This window comes from Archocentrus centrarchus, chromosome 8, assembly GCF_007364275.1.
Source record: "Archocentrus centrarchus isolate MPI-CPG fArcCen1 chromosome 8, fArcCen1, whole genome shotgun sequence".
Taxonomy (NCBI): domain Eukaryota; kingdom Metazoa; phylum Chordata; class Actinopteri; order Cichliformes; family Cichlidae; genus Archocentrus; species Archocentrus centrarchus.
In genome coordinates this window covers 602701-624649 of record NC_044353.1, presented here as the reverse complement: position 1 = coordinate 624649, position 21949 = coordinate 602701, and the positions used below count along the sequence as shown (strand labels likewise).

Here is a 21949-nt window from a genome sequence, read left to right as displayed (position 1 = left end):
CATTAACACGTTTATACAGGCTATTTTGTTTGGTGGATGTCCAAACAAAATTTTAAAATGACAGAGACCATGTTTAACTCTTACCGTAATCCTCATGTGCATGAACACCAGAGGGAAGGCTTTTAGCCAGAGTCCTGTTTCTGTACCTCATTTCCTCGCTTTGCTTTTTATAGAAGCTTTCTCTCTTTCTGCTGCCACGGTGTTAGCTGGATAAGCACAGTGATGGCTGATGTCTATGCCAAGGCTTACCTTGCTTACCTGTTTCAAAACTGTGCTGAAATAAGCTGCTCCTTCATCACTGAGCTTACCTGGAATTCCCCACCTTGGGATGATTTCTCACAGTAAGGCTTTGGCCACTGCACCTGCATCTTGTGTGTTAGAAGGGAAAACCTCTCCCCATTTAAAGAACATGTCAGTAAAACATAGAAGGAAATTTGAAACTGCTGGCTAAGGCCAATCATAGATTTGGTAAGATCGTTATTCACGTCGGCAGTAATGACACCCGGTTACGCCAATCGGAGGTCACTAAAATGAATATTGACTCGGTGTGTAACTTTGCAAAAACGATGTCGGACTCTGTAGTTTTCTCTGGGCCCCTCCCCAATCAGACCAGGAGCGACATGTTTAGCCGCATGTTCTCCTTGAATCGCTGGCTGTCTGAGTGGTGTCCAAAAAACGACGTGGGCTTCATAGATAATTGGCAAAGTTTCTGGGGAAAACCTGGTCTTGTTAGGAGAGACGGCATCCATCCCACTTTGGATGGAGCAGCTCTCATTTCTAGAAATATGGCCAAATTTATTAACCCTCCTAAAAAATGACTACCCAGGGTTGAGACCAGGAAGCAGAGTTGCAGTCTTACACGCCTCTCTGCAGCTTCTCTCCTCCTGCCATCCCCCCAAAACCCCATCCCCATAGAGTCGGTGCCTGCTCCCAGACCACCAAAAACCAAAGCTAAAATCAGCAAAAAACTATTTAAGCATAAAAATTCAAAAACAATAAATAATACAGCTTCATCAACTGCACCAAAGAATACAAGAATTAAATATGGATTATTAAACATTAGGTCTCTCTCTTCTAAGTCCCTATTAGTAAATGATTTAATAATTGATCAACGTATTGATTTATTCTGCCTTACAGAAACCTGGTTACAGCAGGATGAATATGTTAGTTTAAATGAATCAACACCCCCGAGTCACAGTAACTGTCAGAATGCTCGAAGCACAGGTCGAGGAGGAGGATTAGCTGCAATCTTCAATTCCAGCTTATTAATTAATCAAAGACCCAGACAAAGTTTTCATTCTTTTGAAAGCCTGACTCTTAGTCTTGTCCATCCTAACTGGGAAAATCAAAAACCTGTTTTATTTGTTATTATCTATCGTCCACCTGGTCCCTACTCAGAGTTTCTGTATGATATGAAGAAGTCCACTTACTTTTTTCAAGTTCCAGAGGCTATATTGATTTGGATGACTGTGAAACTACACAGACAATGTGTTGAATACCTAATCATCAAATCAAAAATTACACATTTGATGGCATCTGACTGGCTCATGCTGACTGCATTCTTTTTACAACCAGGACAGGAGGAGCCAGCAGCTCGATGAGACTCCAGAGAGCAAGAGAGTTGAAGAAGAGCTGAGCATCAGGCAGACCGGCCACAGTTTAAAGGGCCATGATGGTACAACAGAAGCAGAAATTATGAGACCAGGGATGGTAAAGGTTAAAAAACTGAATAAATATTATCAACATGAAAAACATACCAGCTCACATGTGACTGCTTCATCCACATCATAATTTTAATTGTTTTTCTTTACTCCTGCTGAAACTCACATTTCACTGATTTATTTTCTTTCTGTATTATTCTGAGAGCCTGACACACCTGTCCTCAACTTTTAGGAAGAGCACACATTCATTTTACTATAAAATAAAAAGTAAAAATTGCTGTAACTGAGTGAGAATCTGAACAATTCCAGGGCTGGGCTAAGCCCTGAGGCAGACACATGTGTACATAAGGACAAATTATTATGCTCTGAGGTATGAATTTATTGAATCCAGTGATCTGCACATGCTCAGTGGAGGTAATGCAGCATTAGCTGTGGATGAGAGGATGGGCGAGCAGTGTTAAAAATGTCTTCCTGAGAGGGCTTGTGGGCAAGATTCAAGTTTGAACTGGCTCCAGGGCTGTACCAGTTTTTTTCTCCAAACTCAGACCCACAGTGGGTTTAGCTCAGCTCACCCAGGCCACACTGGATTGAATGGGCCAGCCCAGGTCAGCCCACTTCAGTCTGGTTTAGTTGGGTCTGATATTGGCATAGTTCTTGATGACTCCAGAGAACCTTATGAGGAGAACCTCTGGGTTTCTCTGTTTGAAGTCCTGCCACAGGTACTCAGGTGACAGAACCTTGCTGGGCTTGTTGATCCACATATACCTGTGCACAGAAACAGGAAGTAGAATCATGACATGATAACAGCAAGGACAAACACCTGCCCCGCCACCCTTCCCACCTATTCAGGTGACTCTCCTCCTGCCAGGCGGCCTCGATGCCTTCCTTGGCGTCATCCTCGAAGTTATTGCGGCAGGTTTTGGCGAGCTGGTGAACTTCCTGCACCAACCCCCCAAACGCCCCACCACAGTAGTAGAAGTCCCCCTCTCCAGGAGCCACGTAGGCCCTGGAGGCCGGTCTCCGCTCGTAGGGGAACCTGCTTCGGTTGTCCCTGTAGTAACCTGCAGACACAGGTGGGAGTGATGTTTCTCAGACTTCACCTGCACAAGAAGATCAATTGAATAATGACCTATACCTCCTCCCCCTCAGCAGGGACACTTACAAACTGCTGGGCTGAATTTCAGCAGAGCTGGAGCAGGGTGGAGTGAAGCCACAGTAAGAAACCAGAAATTACTGAATGCAACTGAAATCTTTTTCAGAATTTGGTCAGCTAGCATGGGACCAAATTTACCACCTCCACCTGGAGCTGGCCGATACGACCTCCAATTAAAATTACAATTCAGTGAACATTTGACCTTGATTACAATTCGTGTACGGTTATTATATTGTTTCGTAGTCCACTGACAGGGTTGTAGTGTGAATGTGCTCTGGTTTTAAAGCTGGGACACATGTTCAGTAATATGATTGTGCTTCAGATGTTGGTGGTTTTTCTGCAGTGTTTACATTTTACTCCTTCTTTATTAACTTCAGAATGTGTCCAAATGATGGACACGGCGTTTTCCTTTGGCACAAGCTGCTCGAGCTGCGCAGTCTGCGCAGAGCAGCTGTACAGTTCAGATAGCATGGATGTGACCTGTTGGTTTTTGTGCATTTTAAGCTTTTGGTGGACACCATGATGGTTTCCTGGAGCCAGAAGTGACCAGAAGTACAGTAAGTACAATAAGCATGTTTAAAATCAAAGTGCTTGAAAATAAGAGAGAAAAGAAGGACTACCTTTACATATTCACGCTACAAAAATAACACAGCTGACCTTGATCCACAGGACAAGAGACTGGCAGCTGCTGAATGAAAATGCATCTTCAACTCTGATCTGAGGTCACCTGGAGATCATTCCAGAGTCCCAGTACAACTCCATGTTTATTCGGTTTATGGCTGGCAGTGACTGGGAAGCAGACCTTAACCCCTCAACACCGTGCGATCACCGCCGCCTGCACCTGTGACCCGCCCTTACCTGCCACGAACAGCTGAGCGCATCACCACTGAGGCGTCTAATCAAACGCACTTTGAATTACTGTAATTATGCGCCGTTTGTCCTATCGGAAAAATTCAAACGGTTTCTGAAAGCTGAGAAATTGCGCTTCACACCCAAAATAGGGTTTTTACAGTAATTGTTGCTGGAAGTCTGTGAATGGTAAGTTAATGGGCTGGCGGGCCTGTGGTAAATAAAGAGTTAAGGATGCAGCATATGTACATATGCAGGTACGGGACCATTTAGGGCTTTAAACACAAACAGTGCTGCTTTATCGTGGATTGTGTAAACACAGGGAGCCAGTGCAACACCGAGTCATGTGATCTCTCTCAGACTGTAATCTGGCCGCAGCATTTTGGATCAACTATAAAAAGAACCAGCGATGACTGACTGACTCCAGCTACCAGTGTGTTCCACGGTAGCTGTAACAAGGACCTTTCCAAGATCTGATGGAGGTGCTGGAGATGATTCTGAGCTGGAAGAAACTGCTCTTGACCACAGCATAAATTACTCAAGGATCATACTGAGATTTCTAGCCTGAACTTGAATAAAAGAGCTTAAAAAGCCCAGCTTATCCTTCAGAGCTGTCAGTTAAAAGTGAATGTTCAAACAATCTGGCCTGTGTGCTGTAAGAAACTGTGGGACACAGAGCCAACATGCAGTCACTGAGATAATTTCAGATGTGTGTTATCTGCATAGTCAGTGTTACAGACTCCTCAGTAAGAAAAGTTGCTAGATGACGTCATCCCCTAATTTGCATAATTGGTTATTTGTATGTATTTATGAGGCTGCAGGAGAAGAACAGGATTGCTGGAGAGACAGAAATGGAGTAAAAACATGTGTAAATATGTTTAGAACTACAAATGAACTAAATCTCATCCGCTCTGGAAACCATGGCGGCATCGGCTTCATGCATGTGTGAGTCATTTGCAGTGTGTGGGTCTGTGCTTGGACAAAAACACAGACATCATCATCAGCTGTGAGACTAACCGTCCATCAGTGCTTTGGGATGGGGAGGAGCCCACCGCAGCCCCCACTGCTTGCTGAGGACAGTAACTGCAGAACGATCTCCAAAAGTCTCCAACAGCACCGGAAAAAGGTGCTAGATTTCACTAAAGGAGTTGAAAACTGACTAAATATAGCAACAACGTCACTAAGGTGGCAACACTGAGCTAACGAAAAATGAAAACAGGTATGTCCACGAGCAATTAGACCCAGACGGAGCGGGAAACACGAAAAGACCCCCAGACGGACCCTCGACAGAGAGGAGTATTTTCCACTGTTAACAGGGAACTTTCTAGAACTAGGAGGCTGACAGTCACACAGAACACCCACATCCACGTTTTGCTTCTGTACGAAGAGACCATATTTAGAGATGTTTTGATGTGTGAATACTCAGCTGTGTGTGAGCATACATGATGTTTATCATTTTTTAGTAAATGTGCTGTCTCTCTGAGTGAGCTGAAATGATGAAGATGAACTTCTTATGTAATTTCAGTGACTTGCGATGGTGCTGAGGTACAGACCTGGATGGATCACAGCTACGAGTCCTCCCAGCGACTCAGTCCCCCAGCGACCGTGGAACTTGGAGTCGACATCCAGACAGAAGATGTAGTCGACGTGGTTTTGAAATGTTTCCTCGATCAGCTTCTGTATGAGCTCCATCCTACGAGCTGAGATCTCCTGCCACCGGTTAGAACTGGGCACTGAGCGCACTGTCAGCTGTAGGAGGAAGAGGAGGAGTCATCAGAAGGCACAGAGACTCTGCTGTGAGACTGCGTTTGGTTACAGGATCTGTTTACCGTTCTGCCGGCCGCCATGTTCACTTTGGGCACTTCGTTGAGGCGATCGGTGAACACGTAGAAGTCCACCCTAAAGCCAGCGAAGAAGTGCTTGTCAGCTGTCTCCAGGAAGTCCTTCAGGAACATAATGTACCTATGAAGAAGAGAGGTCAAAGGTCAAGGCTGGGTAACTGCTTTCAGGGCTGCAAGGAAACCAGTGTGTCGTGATGTCAGACTTGCTTTCCAACAGCGAAGACGGTGGCGGCGACGGTGATGTTCTTCTTTTTGTAGATACTGTCGAGGAGAAGCTCATTAAAGGTTCCCTCCCAGACCACCGGAGCCAACCATGGCGTCACCGTCACCACGTCAGTACGACTGCGATTACAGAGACGCCAACATCATCATCATCATCACATCACAAAAACACAGACATCATCATCATAATCAATGAGAGATACTGACCCATGCACAATGCTGGGCTGACTGTACTTGAGACTGAAACACAAAGAGGTCAAAGTTCAATAAGAGTGAAAAACACGAAGCTGACACAACAGCTAAAACTATTCAATTTGTCCCGCTGCTAAGCTATCAGACATCAGACATCACTGTGCTGGACGTTTTATTGAGAAGGTCAAGATGAGGTCGCCCAGTTTTTCTTCGTTCAGTCTGAAAGGTTTTTAAATGTATGACCCCACTCTCTCTAAAAGTTCATCACTTCTGAATCCCGTCCTCGCTGATGTCAGCATGGCTCCACCCACTACAGAAAAACTAAATCTCCTCAGAACGTGACTTTCACCAGAACACCTGGGACATAAAGTGAAGCTCATGTATTTGTGATTTCTTTATGCACACATTTTTGAGCCTTCTGCAGGTGTTTCCACTGATAGGACTGCTTCCAATGTTCATGAAGACATTATCATCATTATTATTATTTTGTTTCTGCTGAAAACTGGAACCCGAAGCTTCTACTTCAATCATCAGAATGAGAGTAAAAATCACTCAATGTCTACAATCACACAGGCTGAGGAGCAGGCCAACCTCTGTGACAGTCATGAAACCAGGTGAGTTCCTGCTTCTGACCAGCAGGTGTCAGCCTTCACACAGTATCAGGGTTTAGACAGACAGCAGAGAAGGAATCAGAGCAGTCCAGCAAAATAACAGCTGCTCCTAAGAACCCGAGTTTGCAGAGCAGAACGAGGAATGTGAATGATGTGCAGATTAGAGGCAAAACCCGGAGAATAATGCCACAGAAATGTGGGCACTTTCCCAAAGTACTATTACACTTGAGTAACACCCCATTCTTAATCCAGAGGGTTAATATGATGTGGGCCCACCCTTTGCAGCTATGGCAGCTTCAACTCTTCTGGGAAGGCTTTCTACAAAGTTTATGGGAATATTTGAACATTCTTCCAAAAGCACATTTGTGAGGCTCCAAGGCTGAAGTCAGCAAGCTGCTGCTGCAGAGACGACCCAGAGGTGTTCCTTTCAACCTCCTCCCTGCTTAGGATTTCTGTGACTGTAGTAACATTCCCTTCATCCATGCCTGACCCCAGCTGAGCCAAAGTAAACACGAATCCATGATCATCCTAAGGGCTGCAATACAACAGCAGTACTGATGCAAAGTGAATTATACAGAGCCTGAAACTTCATACAGATCATAAACTGGATTTAGAGTTTCTATAAATCTACATCCCTCATGCAGCAGCACCTGGACAGGAAGCAGATGTTCCTCCAGCTGTTTAGCAGTTTCTGATGGTGCGACAGCATGATCCGCTTACTGCTAAAGAAAGTAATCAAGGAAGCACTGAAGCTGCTTTCCTTACTCAAACAGCTCTTATTAAGGCTGCCATGCACATGCTTTCAGGTGACATCACTCAGTGAGGAAGCTTCCTGAGAAAAAGGAAGGTTCTTAGGAGAGAGGTCTAGTGCAGGGATCCTCAAATCCAGGCCTTGAGGTCCGGTGTCCTGCACCTTTTAGATGTGTTCCCGATCCAACACACCTGAATCACATATAGAAGTCATTAGCAGGACTCTGGATAACTTGACTGCATACTGAGGAGGTAATTCAGCCATTTGAATCAGGTGTGTTGGATCAGGGACACATCTAAAACCTGCAGGACACTGGACCTCGAGGCCTGGACTTGAGGATCCCTGGTCTAGTGGAACACACCCCTGAGTCTGTTTCTTAGGTCCACATGTGAATAAATGTCATCATCTATAATCATCATTCAAATGCTCCATACAGCTCTGAACATCCAATCAGCAAAGTGAAGCCCCACCCACCAACAGACCAAAGAAGCTGCAGATGGTTCTTACCCTGGTGGAGACTCAAGGTGGACATCAGTGCTACTGTGACTGATCCTGATGGTCTGAGATCTGAAGGATACACACACACACACACACACACACACACACACACACACACACACACACACACACACACACACACACACACACACACAGTGTTTGCATGTGAACACACCCTTAGACCAAGCCCATCGAGTTCGCAGAACAATCTGATCTCAGCTGGTTCATGAACTCTGAGCTTTTATTTGACTATTTGATTTGAATGTGAGTCAGTGTGGGTAGGGTGTGGGGTGCGATGTTTGTGTAGAGCAGTGGTTCTCAAATCCAGGCCTCATGACCCAGTGTCCTGCAGGTTTTAGATGTGTCTCTGCTTCAACACACCTGAGTCAATTATAGAAGTCATTAGCAGGACTCTGGATAACTTGACTGCATACTGAGGAGGTAATTCAGCCATTTGATTCAGGTGTTTTGGATCAGGGACACATCTAAAACCTGCAGGACACCGGACCTCGAGGCCTGGATTTGAGAACCACTGGTGTAGAGAAACAGGACAGAGAATCGCACAATTGTGTGAACTTTGGCACTGTTACTTCAGTGGGCCTTTCACTGGAGACTGAGCCGCCTAAAATGCACGTTTAAAACCAGGTTGCACAAACACTCATCTTGTCTCATCAGACGCTGGCTTTTCTGATCAGTCAATCACCTTGTTGTGTTTAACTCTTTAACAGCTGGTGATCGCCGCTGATTCACCTGTTACCTGCCATGAACATCTGGTTAACACCGGACTTATCACCCCTGAGACGTCTGAGATGTCTTGAATTACCGTAATCACGCGACTGTTTGTTCTATTGGAAAAATTCAAATGGTTTCTGAAATTATTACAAAATTATTACAGTAATTGTTGCTGGAAGTCCGCAAATGGCGGCACTTTCAAAGTTGGTAAATAAAGGGTTAAAAAGCTTCAGTCCATCAAACACAGTGAAATGAGTTGGTCATGTTCGTCAGGCTCCGAGCGCCGTCATATGATGGATCCGGAGTTTTAATGCTCAGAGCCCGGTCGCCCTGGGTCCGTCTTTCTGCTGTTTGTTATTCTTTTTCATGATTGTCAAACGCTTCTGAGTCTTCATCCAGTTAAACTGCAAACATATGACCTGAGAAATAAGCCAGTAAGTCTTCCTCCATTATTGGCAGGCATACCTGACTGGCTACCAATCACCTTTTCCTTAGGAAGCGCTGGAAAAGACAGGGAAAAGGGGGCGTCATCAGGTACCTATCAAGACCTACCTGAAATCTGTTGGATTGACTAATCGTCAAACTATTACAGATGTGTTGCCATCTTTTCCTGCTCTCTGGCAGTGGTCCAGATTCAGATGTCATCACTGGCTCCAGCCTGTTGGACCTCCTGTTCCTTCAGGCAGGCCGGCGGAGTTTCCTCCGGTCTGGCGAAGGGTGCTGTCCTCCAGAGGTGGGAAGAATCAAGGAAACCTTCGCCTGCTGGGACGTGTTCCTGTTGGTGCTAGCATGATTAAGCTTCAGATGGCTCTGTTGAACACCAGATCACTGGCAAACAAGACTTTCACCTTAAATTACTTTTTCACCTCCTCAGATCTGGATTTTATGTTCCTGATGGAAACTTGGCTTTGACCCGGTGAGTCTTCTTCTTTCTCAGAACTCCTTCCACTGATTGTTCTTTTTTTTAAGATCGCTGGAAAAGGTGGAGGTTTAGCATCAGTATTTAAATATGATTTTTGCTGTCGGCATCTGTCACCTGTCCTCTAAACGTGAGCACATTTCTCCGATCTTGGCCTCACTTCATTGGGTCCCAGTTCGTTTCAGGATTGATTTTAAAATCCTTTTATTTGTTTTTAAATGTCTTCATGGCCTTGCCCTGTCATATCTGTCTGATCTGCTCCACCTGTTCGTTCCTTCACGTTCACTCAGGTCAGCTGATCTGGCACTGCTGGCTGTCCCAAAAACAAAGAGGAAGTCCAGAGGTGACCACACTTTTTCAGTTGCTGCCCCAAAACTGTGGAACGATCTTCCTTTGCACATTAGGCAGGCTGACTCACTCTCTGCTTTTAAGTCCTCTCTTAAAGCACATTTTTTCTTGTTGGCTTTTAACTCAGTTTGAGATGTTGGTTTTCTTTGTTTATTTTCTTAGCTGTGGTTTTTATTCATTTATAAATTCTTTCCTTATCTTATGTCTGTGTTTTGCTTGTTTGCTCTTAGTTGTGTACAGCACTTTGGCCCACTGCATTTGATTTTAAAGTGCTTTATAAATAAAGTTGAGTTGACTTGAGACAACGACCCTAAACATAAAGCCAGGGCTACAATGGAATGGTTTCAAACCAAACATATTCATGTGTTAGAACGGCCCAGTCAAAGTCCAGACCTAAACCCAATCGAGAATTTGTGGCAAGATCTGAAAACTGCTGTTCACAAACGCTCTCCATCTAATCTAATCCCTAATTGTAGGGTCTTTACCCACAATACATAACGCCTTGAGGCGACTGTTTGTTGTGATTTGGCGCTATATAAATAAAATTGAATTGAATTGAATTAATCTGACTGAGCTTGAGCTGTTTTGCAAAGAAGAATGGGCAAAAATTTCAGTCACTAGATGTGCAAAGCTGATGGAGACATACCCTAAAAGACCTGCAGCTGTAACTGCAGCAAAAGGTGGTTCCACAAAGTATTGACTCAGGGGGGCTCAATACTTTTGCACACCGAACTTTTCAGTTTTTTTTTTGTAAAAAATGTTTTGAATCATGTATAATTTTCTTTCCACTTCACAACTGTATACCACTTTGTGTTGGTCTTTCGCATTAAATTCCAGTGAAATATATTTCTGTTTGTGGTTGTAATGTGACAAAAAGTGGGTGAACGACTTGAACTTATTCTTCAACAGATTTGACCAAGCATCTGCCCTACCCCCAGCCCCCCTGCAGTTACCTATGGCTTCTGTGCCTCTCTCCACCACCCTCACCTCCCCCGCCTCTACTCCAACAGCTCACATCCCACTACCATCCCTCATTGCTCTTCCACTCTACTCACCCCCTCCCCGTCCCTCTCCCAGCACACGGCCACCATGCTGTCAGCTGTCCTTCATGGAACACTAGGTGAGAAATGAGCTTAGGAAGATCAAGGTGAGGAAGCAGCAGGTCCTGATGGTATAAGCTCCAGGCTCCTGAGGTCCTGCACAGACCAGCTAAGTGGAATAGTTACACGTCTGTTCAACCTGAGCTTAGCGCTGAGGAAAGTGCCACAGCTCTGGAAGACATCCTGCTTAGTACCGGTGCCAAAGACTTCCCACCCTAGGGACCTTAACAGCTATAGGTCAGTGGTGCTAACATCCCACCTGATGAAGACCCTGGAGCATTTGGTTCTTGCCCATCTGCATCGGGTAGTAGGACCCTCAATGGACCCACTCCAGTTTGCGTACCAACCGCGCATTGGACTGGATGATGCCGTCATCTTTCTCCTACAACGAGCTCTTTCTCACCTGGAGAAGCCTGGAAGCTCTGTGAGAATAATTTTCTTTGATTTCTCCAGTGCTTTCAACACCATCCAGCCTACACTGCTGGGGAACAAATTGGAAAACACCGGAGTTGACCACCACCTAACATCCTGGATCCTGGACTATCTCACAAATCAGCCACAGTATGTGAGGTCACGGGGCTGTGTTTCTGACACAGCTGTCTGTAGCACCGGGGCCCCACAGGGAACAGTTCCAGCCCCATTCCTCTTCACATTATACACTGCCGACTTCTCCTATAATTCACCCACTTGTCATCTGCAGAAGTTTTCAGATGACTCTGCGATTGTCGGTCTTATACGAGATGAGGATGACGAGGAACACAGAGAGCTGATACGGAGATTCTCAGTCTGGTGTCAAAGGAACCACCTCATGATCAATGCAAGCAAAACCAAAGAGCTGGTGGTGGATTTCCACAGGCACAAGTGCACTCCCCCCACACAGGTGAACATCCTAGGTATGGACATTGATAGGGTCACATCCTATAAGTATCTGGGTGTTTATCTAAACAATAAACTGGACTGGTCAGACAACACCAATGCACTTTATGAGAAAGGTCAGAGCAGACTCTACCTGCTCAGGAGACTGAGGTCCTTTGGAGTGCAGGGGGCACTCCTGAAATCTTTTTATGACTCTGTGGTGGCATCAGCTCTTTTTTACAGTGTAGTGTGTTGGGGGAGCAGTATGACTGCTGCTGACAGGAAGAGACGGGATAGGCTCATCAATAATGCCAGTTATGTCCTGGGCTGCTCCCTGGACACTGTGGAGGTGGTGACGGAGAGGAGGATGACAAGAAGGTTGTACTCTATGCAGTCAAATGACTCCCACCCCATGTATGGAACTGTGACAGCCTTGAGGAGCTCCATCAGTGACAGACTGCTGCACCCCAAATGTTCGAGAGAGCGCTATCGAAGGTCCTTCCTGCCTGCAGCAGTGAGACTGTTTAACCAGCGCTGCTCCCAGACATAAGGGGGTCTACTATGTACATATCTACACTACTGACATTTGATTGGTCACATTGTCTATACTGTCTATACTGTACATAGTGTATACAGTTTTTTATTTGTATATTCTGTATTTGTATTTTCTTATTTATTTTTATCTTTTCATACTTTCTTATTGTGTTTCTAGTATCTATTGTGTACAATAGCTTGCTGCTACTACACTGAAATTTCCCCATTGTGGGACAAATAAAGGGATTTCTATTTCTATTCTATTCTATTCTAAAATATGGAAAAGTTCAAGGGGTATGAATACTTTTGCAAGCCACTGTATGAAAAATGCCAAAGATAACTCAGTCTGACAGCATGAAATAGAACCAACAACGTGATTCCCAAAGAGCTGTTAGATGAAAACTCTGCATCTCTCAGCATGGTGTCCAGCAAAGACCTAAGAGATCATCTGGACCTTCAGCTGATCCATCTGCTGTTCACTGAAGCCTGATCAGAAACGGTCTCAGTGGAAGGACGGCTGTCAGGAAGGGAAGCGGGGAGGAAAGGCTGAGGTCTGCCACATTACACAAGAACTGCACTGAACATCAGTGGCAGCAGGTCTGATGGAGAGATGGATCCAAACCATCATCAGTATATATGGAGGAGGTCAGCAGAAGTCCAACGGTGTCTGCAGCCATCTGTGGAACACGGTGGAGGCTCTGTCCTGGTTTGGGCTGCGTTCAGTCAGTGCTGCTGGAGAGATCATTAAAACTGATCAATGCAGAAAAGTACCATCAGATTTGGATCCATTGTGCAGCACCATCTGCAAAGATCTGATTGGCAGTCGTGCTGAAAATGATCCCAAACACACAGCCAGTGCAGTAAAAGCGTCCCTGGATATAAACGCAGGTGAACACGATCAGTCATCAGTCGGCCTCCCCAGAGCCTGGACCTCAGCGGCACTGAAGCAGTGTGGGATCATCCCGAGACAGAACCAAACCAAAGGCAGAAACATCCAAAGAAGAGCTTTGAAGGTCCTTCAGGAAGCCCAGAGAACTGTTCCTGCAGACTGAAAGGAACCACAGGAAGCTCCTCAGAGAGAATAAAGGAGGTCACAGGAACACTGACTTTCAAGCCCGTTAGAACGGTTTTTGCCTCATGCTGTCTTTCCATAAATGCAGCTGTTCATGTTGCACGATAAATGATGATGATGAAGAAATGAGGGGTGGATCAAGACTTTTGCACAGTACTGTACATGGACATTAAACCTGATACATTTGGTAAAGCTATGGTTGCATTGCTGCAGCCTTCTCTCTCACAGGTTTCACAGGTTGGTGTGTTTCATGTCCTCAGACTGAGGCAGGGTCAGTGACGAAGAGGACGCAGTCTTCTTCACTTTAGAGTGTGAGTCAGAATCACAGACGTGCTAAAGGTCAGTAGTGAGAGTGGTGCTGATAAGCTGACATCAGCCTCGACCCTGAACACACACACACACACACACACACACACACACACGCACACACACACACACACACACACAGTTGTGTGTTACTCACCCTTCCTTCTCTGTTTTCCACGTCTCCTCAAAGGACAGAGAGATTCTGCACAACACAAAGATCAGAGTGAGTCCAACGACCTCTGAAAGGTTATTAATTATCCATCAGATCCAGATAACCGATTCCTCATTTTGAGAAAATTTAAAAACTTAACCTCCTACTGTGTTATTATAATTATATCATTGTGTAAGCAGTTTAAAAGTTCTTTGATTAAAGAAGAGAAGATGAGTACATGAAACTTTGATGAGTGACAGAAAGAAAAGAAGAAAGCTGATCTCAGCTGATCCAAAATGCTGCAGAAAGAGAGAGCAGATTTCTCCCATATTGGCTTCTCTTCATTGGCTCCCTGTTAAATCTAGAATAGAATTTAAAATCCTTCTCCTCACCTACAAGGTCTTGAATAATCAGGCCACAGGGACTTTTTCCTTCCCACTGTCACCAAGTGCTGCTCATAGTGGGTCGTTTTGACTGCTGGATTTTCTCTGTATTATTGTAGGGTCTTTACCTACAGAATCAAACACCTTGAGGCAACTGCTGTGATTTGGCACTCTATAAATAAAATTGAATTTTAATCGCTGTTTGATAAGGTCTCTGCTCTGCGTGGCATAGGGATCATTTTCTGTTTGATGTGACTGCATGGGGGTAACCCCGGGTTACCTTAGTGAGCTGATAACCAGCTTTGTGTGACCATTTATCCTGATGGGGTCAGAGGATCCAGATAATGGTACCCTGGGTATGCTGAACTCGCTTCATAGTGCAGGCCCAGGTCTGAGCAGGCTGTGCATTCATACAGATGCTGTCACAGAGAGGGGGTGTGGCCTCAGACAGTTGGCACCACGGTATACATTTCATCTTCAGATGAAACAGGTGAGTCACTCTTCCAAGAAATACACAAGTCTCGTGGGAAATGTATATCCACCACCACGGCACAACAAAAGAGCCAGTCAGCCAAGATGGCAACAGAGGAGGTACAACACACAGAGGTCCCATCAGGGAGGCAGATACAGGACAGACTTTGAACACAGAAAACACAAGCTAACCCCAACCATCATTATTAACCCGCCTACAGCTCTTTTCCTGCTGCAGGGCCTCTTCAAGTCACCTGTCCACAGGTCAGAGAACCAGCCATTTCTGAGGCTTATTCTGAGGACCTGAAAAGAGGAATCAGAAAAAGCTAAGGCGGACTACAGGAGAAGAATAGAGTCCCACCTGTCCAGCAACAACCCATGGGAGGTGTGGCAGGGCATTCAGAACATCACAAACTTCAGAGACTGTGATGTGACTGCAGGAGACCTGAGTGTGTCACTAGCACAGGAACTTAACTGTTTCTTTGCTCGCTTTGAGACACCTCAGGACCACCCATCTGTGTGCTGAGCCCCCTCCTGTACTGCCTCTACACCCATGACTGCAGTCCGGCCCACAATAACAACCTCATCGTCAAATTTGCTGATGACACCACAGTGGTCAGACTCATCTCAAGGGGAGAAGAGGCAGCCTACAGGGGCTCAGCAGCGACTTCACTTCCTGAGGGTCCTCAGGAAGAACAACTTGGACTCAAACCTGCTGCTGACCTTCTACCTCTCATCCATTGAGAGCCTGCTGACGTACTGTATCACAGTATGGTACGGCAGCTGCACTGAGGCAGACAGGGTCAGGCTTCAGAGGGTAGTCAAGACAGCACAAAGAATCGTTGGCTGCCCTCTCCCCTCCCTGATGGACATCTACACCTCCCGCTGCATCAGCAGAGCCAGGAACCTCATCAAGGACAGCTCCCACCCTGGCTTTGACCTGTTTGACCTGCTGCCCTCTGGCAGGAGCTACAGGAGCATGAAAGCCAGAACAAACAGACTCAAGAACAGTTTCTTCACCAGAGCAATCACCACCCTGAACTCTCACACTCACCCACTGTAACTGTGCAACACCCACATCTCTGTGCAATATTATATTATTCATACTGAAGAATATCTATCACTCCTATATTGTGTAACATCCAGTATTCATTCACTAGTGCAATATTCACCATCTTCATTATTATATGTATATACTTTTTTTTATTTACAATGCATATATTTTTAAGTATTCTGTTATATTTTCGGTATATTTTTAGAAGTTCTATTTTAGAAAGTGTGACTTTCTACAGCATGGCAATGAACAGGAGTGGCCCTCTGATCTTGTTGTACATTCTGGATAATGACAATAAATCATTCTATTCTATTCTATTCTGTGCAGATCTCTGCAGACAGAATGTGCCATTTGCAGGAACACCGGGTTTTTTGTGTTCAGGTACCAGCACAACATCAGTGAAACAGGTCTAAACATCAAGATGGGTGTTTGTCTTCCAGGAAATCTGACAATGCACAGACGAGTCGACAAGAACTCTTCCTTAATACAGAGCTTATTTCCATAGCACTCACCTCTGTGGTGATGAAGTGTTTTGAGAGACTCATCAAGACATTCATCACCTCCTCACTGCCCACCACCCTCGACCCACTACAGTTTGCATACCGGCCAGACAGATCCACAGATGACGCCATATCCTTCCTCCTCCACAAGACCCTTTCACACATAGACACTGGTAAGGGGAACTATGTGAGAGTGCTGTTTGTAGATTACAGCTCAGCATTCAACACCATAGTTCCCTCCAGGCTGGTCTCTAAGCTGCTGGACCTGGGCCTGGGCCCATCCCTGTGCAGGTGGGTTCACAGCTTCCTGACCAGCAGACCACAGGTGGTACGAGTGGGTCACCTCACCTCATCCTCCCTCACCCTCAACACTGGATCCCCCCAAGGCTGTGTGCTCAGCCCTCTGCTGTACTCACTGTACACCCATGACTGCGAGGCCACGTCAGAGTCCAACGTCATCATCAAGTTTGCTGACGACACTGCTGTTGTGGGACTAATCTCTCACAATGAGGAGACAGCCTACAGGAGAGAGGTCTCCCGCCTGGAGAACTGGTGCCAGGAGAACCACCTCCAGCTCAACGTCAGCAAAACAAAGGAACTGATCGTGGACTTCAGCAGGAAGCAGCAGAGGGACTACCATCCACTTGTCATCAGTGGTGCTGAGGTGGAAAGAGTGGACACTTTCAAATACCTGGGAGTGACCATCTCACAGGACCTGTCCTGGACTCATCACATAAACATCACTGTGAAGAAGGCCAGACAGCGTCTCTACCTCCTCAGGCGGCTGAGAGACTTCAAGCTCCCACTCAAGGTGCTCAGGAACTTTTACACCTGCACCATTGAGAGCATCATGCGTGGGAGCATCACCACCTGGATGGGAAACTGCACCAAGCAGGACTTCATGGCCCTAAAAAGGGTGGTTCGTTCAGCTGAACGGACCATCAGAACCACCCTCCCCAACCTGCAGGACATTTACACCAAGCAGTGCAGGCTGAGGGCCATGAAGATCCTAAAACAGCCCAGCCACCCCGGACACTCTCTCTTCTCCCTGCTCCCATCAGGCCGGCGTTACCGCTGCCTGAGGGCTAAGACTGAAAGGTTGAAGAAGAGTTTTTACCCACAAGCCATCCGTCTGCTCAACTCTGAGCCGTAACTGGACCATTATTGCACAGTGTAAATATTATAATTTATAATCTATAATTCCACGTAAAAGTGTGTATAGTGTATAGTATATAGAGTATAGTGTATAGTGTGAATTACTTTTTTTTATTTTTATTCTTCTTATTTATATGTGTGTGTATATATGGTTGCAGGTACAAAATACATTTCACTGTGCATTGTACTGTGTATAACTGTGCATGTGACAAATAAACACTATCTTATCTTATCTTATCTTATCTTATCATCAGTAAATCCTGTTTAGATTTTCTTAAAGGAGACATATCATGCTTTTAAATCCTTCCTTTTCATATGTAAATCATTAATTGTGGTCTATATAAAGTAGAACTGCAATACTTTGGTCTGAATTCCTCGTTATTGGAGCTCCACAGACCCCACTTTTACACCTTTTTTTGAGGAACGTCTTAGAGCAGCTCGTTTTGGTGTGGTCTCTTTAAATGTGAATGAGACATTTCACGCCCCGCCCCCCTCCAGGTCGCAGAGCGTTCCACTCCGCCCCAGTCTATTGGGGGGGACAGATCCGTAAATACTTGGAGCAAAGCATAAAAAAATGTTGTTTGATCATTTACTTTTTTCAAATGTTTCTTCAAAAAATAGTGTTGTGTACACCTATATTATTGCATGTATAATTTACATATGTATATGTTTTATAATTGAAAGATGTGGGCAAACCACTAAACAAAATGGCTTCAGTCTTTTATCAAACATAATGACCATGTCATTCCAGGCTGTACGCTTACTTTATCACGTGGCCACACTGATACTAGCAAGCTAAATATTTCCGTAGCACAAAAATAATTTATTAGCACACAAGTGCAAAGTTTGAAATGTTTTATTGGTCGAAAACATTTAATACTGGTCAAAAATGCATTTATGTAGGTTGACTGTCAACAGAACTGGTTCTTTAATTAAACAACGTTCTGACATGAAAGAAGCCTCAGAAATAATGAACTAATTATTCACTTTTTAATATCAACCTTAAGTAAAAAACAGCTATTAAAATATGCCTATTCAGTTTGAAATTCTGTTTGTTTGGACAACAAAATCTACTAAATAAAAATAAATATCAATAAAAATAATAACCAAAGAAAATAAATAAAAGTGATACCTCTCACATTTAACCAACAAGCTGTGTGCCTCATTGACAACACAGTGTGCTGTTGCACTTTACAGCCCTGCATTCAATAACTGGCCAAACAGGTGCTGGAGACCACAAAGGGTTAAAAAACACTGGCCTAGGCAAAAGAGCCAAAACGTTTTTTCCGCCTCTCATTTGCAGCAACAAACTGCTCGCAAATTTATTTCTTGTCCAGTAAATATTGGACGAGTGACCATCCCATGACTGAAAAAGATTTGGTTTCTAAATATGAAAATAAACTGACAACAAGACGTTGCCATGTTCACGGCAACATTCCCGACAGACCGTTTTACCTCATTCAAAGGAGTTTCTGAGTCCTGCCGCTGTCTCCGCCTCCAAACACTCGGAGCCATTCAGAGGGGGGCGGGGGAGCGCAGTGACAAAACGCTATGTTACGCCTTCAAAATAAAAGCGTGCAATTTCAAAATTAAGTATTTTTCTCCTCCGCGGTGTACTTTTGGGGCGGGACAAATGCGCCTGTCTCCGATATTGGAGGGGACACGTCCCCCCTGTCCCCCGGTTCCTACGCCTATGGAGAAAACTGAACAGACTGAAAAATATGACCTAAAAAGAATATAAAGATATCTACGCAGCACCGGGACAGAATGCGTTTAAATTTCCTGCACTGCTACACACTCAAAGTACACAACAAAATGTATTTAAGGGCTAAAAAAGTGGATTTTGCATGATATGGCTCCTTTAATTTCACCAACTCGTTCTTTCCATGACCAGCGGCTCTGACTCTACCATAGCAGCTCTACATATATACATAGTCAGACTTCACAGTAATCCCTCTTTATCGGACCCTGGGCCTCGCTGCAGCCCTCACTTCACTTTCTCTGACCCAGAGCCCCTCCCCCTGCCAGACTGAGTCACATGACTGAGCTGCGGTTCAAACTCAGACAGGAAGCTCCGAGTTCACAAACCACAGTTTGATTTTGAAAGTCAGAGTGAAACCAGCCAGAAGGATGTGCGTATGTGTATGTGTTTGTGTTACCTGTAGTACTGGCAGACGTACAGCAGCCTGTGGAGTCAAACACAAACACAATCAGTAACAGACTTTTAGCTCAACCTGTTCCTAAACCCTGAAAAATGAGGGGTGAGGCTTTGCTGTGACAGATCCTTCATCTCAGAGCAGAAACCCAAACACATCTGCTGTGAGAAGCAAAGAAAAAGAAATGTATCCTGAGTAAACTGATATATCACAAAAGCACACAACAGGCACACAAAAACCTTGCATGCTTTATGTTTGCCCTGCTCAAAGCTCTGCTTTCAGCCGCCCACAGCTCATTCACAAAAGGCCTCTGTCATCATGAGGGTTTAAATAAAGGTTTTTAAAAGTGCAGTGACCACTGAGTAACTTACAGCCACAGGTATCATTCAGCTTTTTTTACTCTGCAGCTTATGAACAACCACACGCATCACACAAAACTATTCCTCCTGACTAAATCTGTGTGTGTGTGTTAGAGCGTGTGCTGTTAAAGGTAAATTAAACCTTAAAGGTAAACATGATCAGTGTTAATCTGCACTTCATGTTGGTGTGCTGGCTTGAGGCCAGTACTGTTGCTGTGTGAGTGTTTGTGCTGTTCTTCTGAATAAAAATTTAAAAGACACACAGATGGCTGGAACAGAGCTGCACACCTTTACAGCTCCAGGAAGAACTGTCTGCTCAGAGGAACACACGAGGACAGATGATTGGACGAGCCTAAAAGTCAGTACTTGATGTCAAAGGCCTTCACGGAGCTCCACTGAAACATATCAGAGGAATGAGGCTGATCTTTGACCCTCAGCAAAGGAAACACAAACAATTATTCATCACCTGCATGCTCACCCAGCTGTTCATTTACTGGCTTCCCATTCCTGCTGACACCCGAATGCTCACTCAAACTACAGAAACAGTGTGAGCAGGAAGCTCTCTGTGCAACAAACTCTGGAAAGGAAACTCTGTGAGTGACTCAACTGTACAGCAGCTAAAATTGGACTGCAGTGAGACAGGACCTGCACTGTGTGGACCTGTGGCGTTCTGCAGCCTGTAATAATAGAGTCAGGTCGTTCCTCCAATCTTCACTCTCACAGTGCTTTACAGGTATTTAAAAGTGCTCCCTGTTGTTCCTGAATCATCTGCAGACAGTCTGAAGCTCATCTCAGAATCAACTTTTGTGTAACTGGTTGGTCTGCGTGCCTTTATGTGGATCTGCATTTATGTGTAGACTGTGTGTTCACGAGCTGCAGGTTAGCTCTTGGCCGCTCTGAGCTCAGGTCTGTCTCAGGATCTACCCTCAACAACTGTTACAAACACAATGGCACATTTGTATTTTAACAAAGGTATTAAAAGTAGTATTAACAGAAGTATTAGTACATGGACTCACCCCAGCAGCACAGTTATGAACAGGATCACAATCACAGCTTTTGAGTTCACTTTGGCCATCTTACAGTCTGACTCAGACAGGACCCTCCTGATGCAAGTTCTCAGTCCAGATCAGGAAGGTATTAAAACCACACACAGCAGTCTGCTTAAAAACACCATGACGCCTGCATCTGTAAAGAGTTTCCTGTTTCCTGTCTCTGATCCAGGTGCTCTGATGCTGCTGTGGATTAGCAGGTTGGAGGAAGTGTTCACAGAGATCACACAGCAAAGGAGAGCTGAGTGTTCGAGGAGGAGGAAGTAACAGATAAGAGAGCCGCACCCCTTACAGAGAGGGAGGGGGAGGGAGGAAGGGCAGGGAGGGGGAGGAGAGAAGAGGAGTAAAGAAGAGAGGAGAAGGGGAGGAGGGGGGGCAGTGTTAATAAAGTTTCTCAGTTCATTTCAGTCAAGCGACATTTCATCTTCTTATAAACAGAACTTGTGGGGAGCAGCCAATCAGCAGAAAGATGTCTTAAGGGGGCGGAGCTAAAACAGCTTCTTGATTCATGTTCAGGATGCACTTCCTGTTCTGGTTCTGATCCGGATGAGCTGGCCTCTCCTTCGTCAGGTATGATAACTTAAACATCTGACTCTCTCAGCGACGTGCTCTTACATGAGAAATGCTCCTCCTCTCAGGTGCTTCCTGTTATCTTCACACAGAGCAGCAGTCTGAAAGGTTCATGCAAAGGTTAGAAAGGCAGAGATCTCATTCAAGCAGCAGTTTATCTGAAGGCAGAGCTCCACCTGAGCTCACCTGCCCATGTTCCCAGAACGCCTGCATTCCAGTACCATCCCGTTCCAGGAAATGCTCTCAGACTTTAAATTCATGTGTGCTTCTGTGACTTTCAGCTTCTTGATCAGCTCACCTGTTTCCTCCACCTGTTCACCACTGAACTGAACCTCTCCCTTGTGAAGACACATAAACTCAAATAAATAACCATGTGTGGAGCCAGGTGTGCAGTTCTTCAGTGACAGGATATTTTTGATTTCAGTAAATCTGTAAAGATGCTCAGAAATCAACCTAA

General features: G+C 45.0%; 1 protein-coding gene across 2 annotated transcripts; it reads right to left on the bottom strand.

Moving 5' to 3' along the window:
- Nucleotides 1-1780: 1780 nt before the first annotated feature.
- LOC115784789 (globoside alpha-1,3-N-acetylgalactosaminyltransferase 1-like) lies at nt 1781-21170 on the bottom strand. 2 transcript variants are annotated; one of them, XM_030736136.1, is made up of 10 exons: nt 20890-21170; nt 19518-19544; nt 13802-13846; nt 7788-7847; nt 5934-5966; nt 5712-5846; nt 5493-5625; nt 5217-5412; nt 2503-2722; nt 1782-2426 (listed from the first exon to the last, which is right to left on the bottom strand). In XM_030736136.1, exons 1-10 carry the CDS (start codon nt 20946-20948, stop codon nt 2288-2290), a joined length of 1047 nt encoding a protein of 348 aa, XP_030591996.1. In that variant the 5' UTR covers nt 20949-21170; the 3' UTR covers nt 1782-2287. The 2 variants fall into 2 exon arrangements, with proteins under 2 accessions (XP_030591997.1, XP_030591996.1); XM_030736137.1 differs by lacking the exon at nt 7788-7847 and having other exon boundaries at nt 1781-2426.
- Nucleotides 21171-21949: the final 779 nt, after the last annotated feature.

Coding starts and splice junctions, on each gene's coding strand:
- LOC115784789 (XM_030736136.1), bottom strand. CDS start 20,948: ATGGCCAAAGTGAACTCAAAAGCTGTGATTGTGATCCTGTTCATAACT. Junction 7,848..13,801: donor TGGAAAACAGAGAAGGAAGG/GTGAGTAACACA, acceptor TGTATCCTTCAG/ATCTCAGACCATCAGGATCA. Junction 5,967..7,787: donor CACCTTGAGTCTCCACCAGG/GTAAGAACCATC, acceptor TTTGTGTTTCAG/TCTCAAGTACAGTCAGCCCA.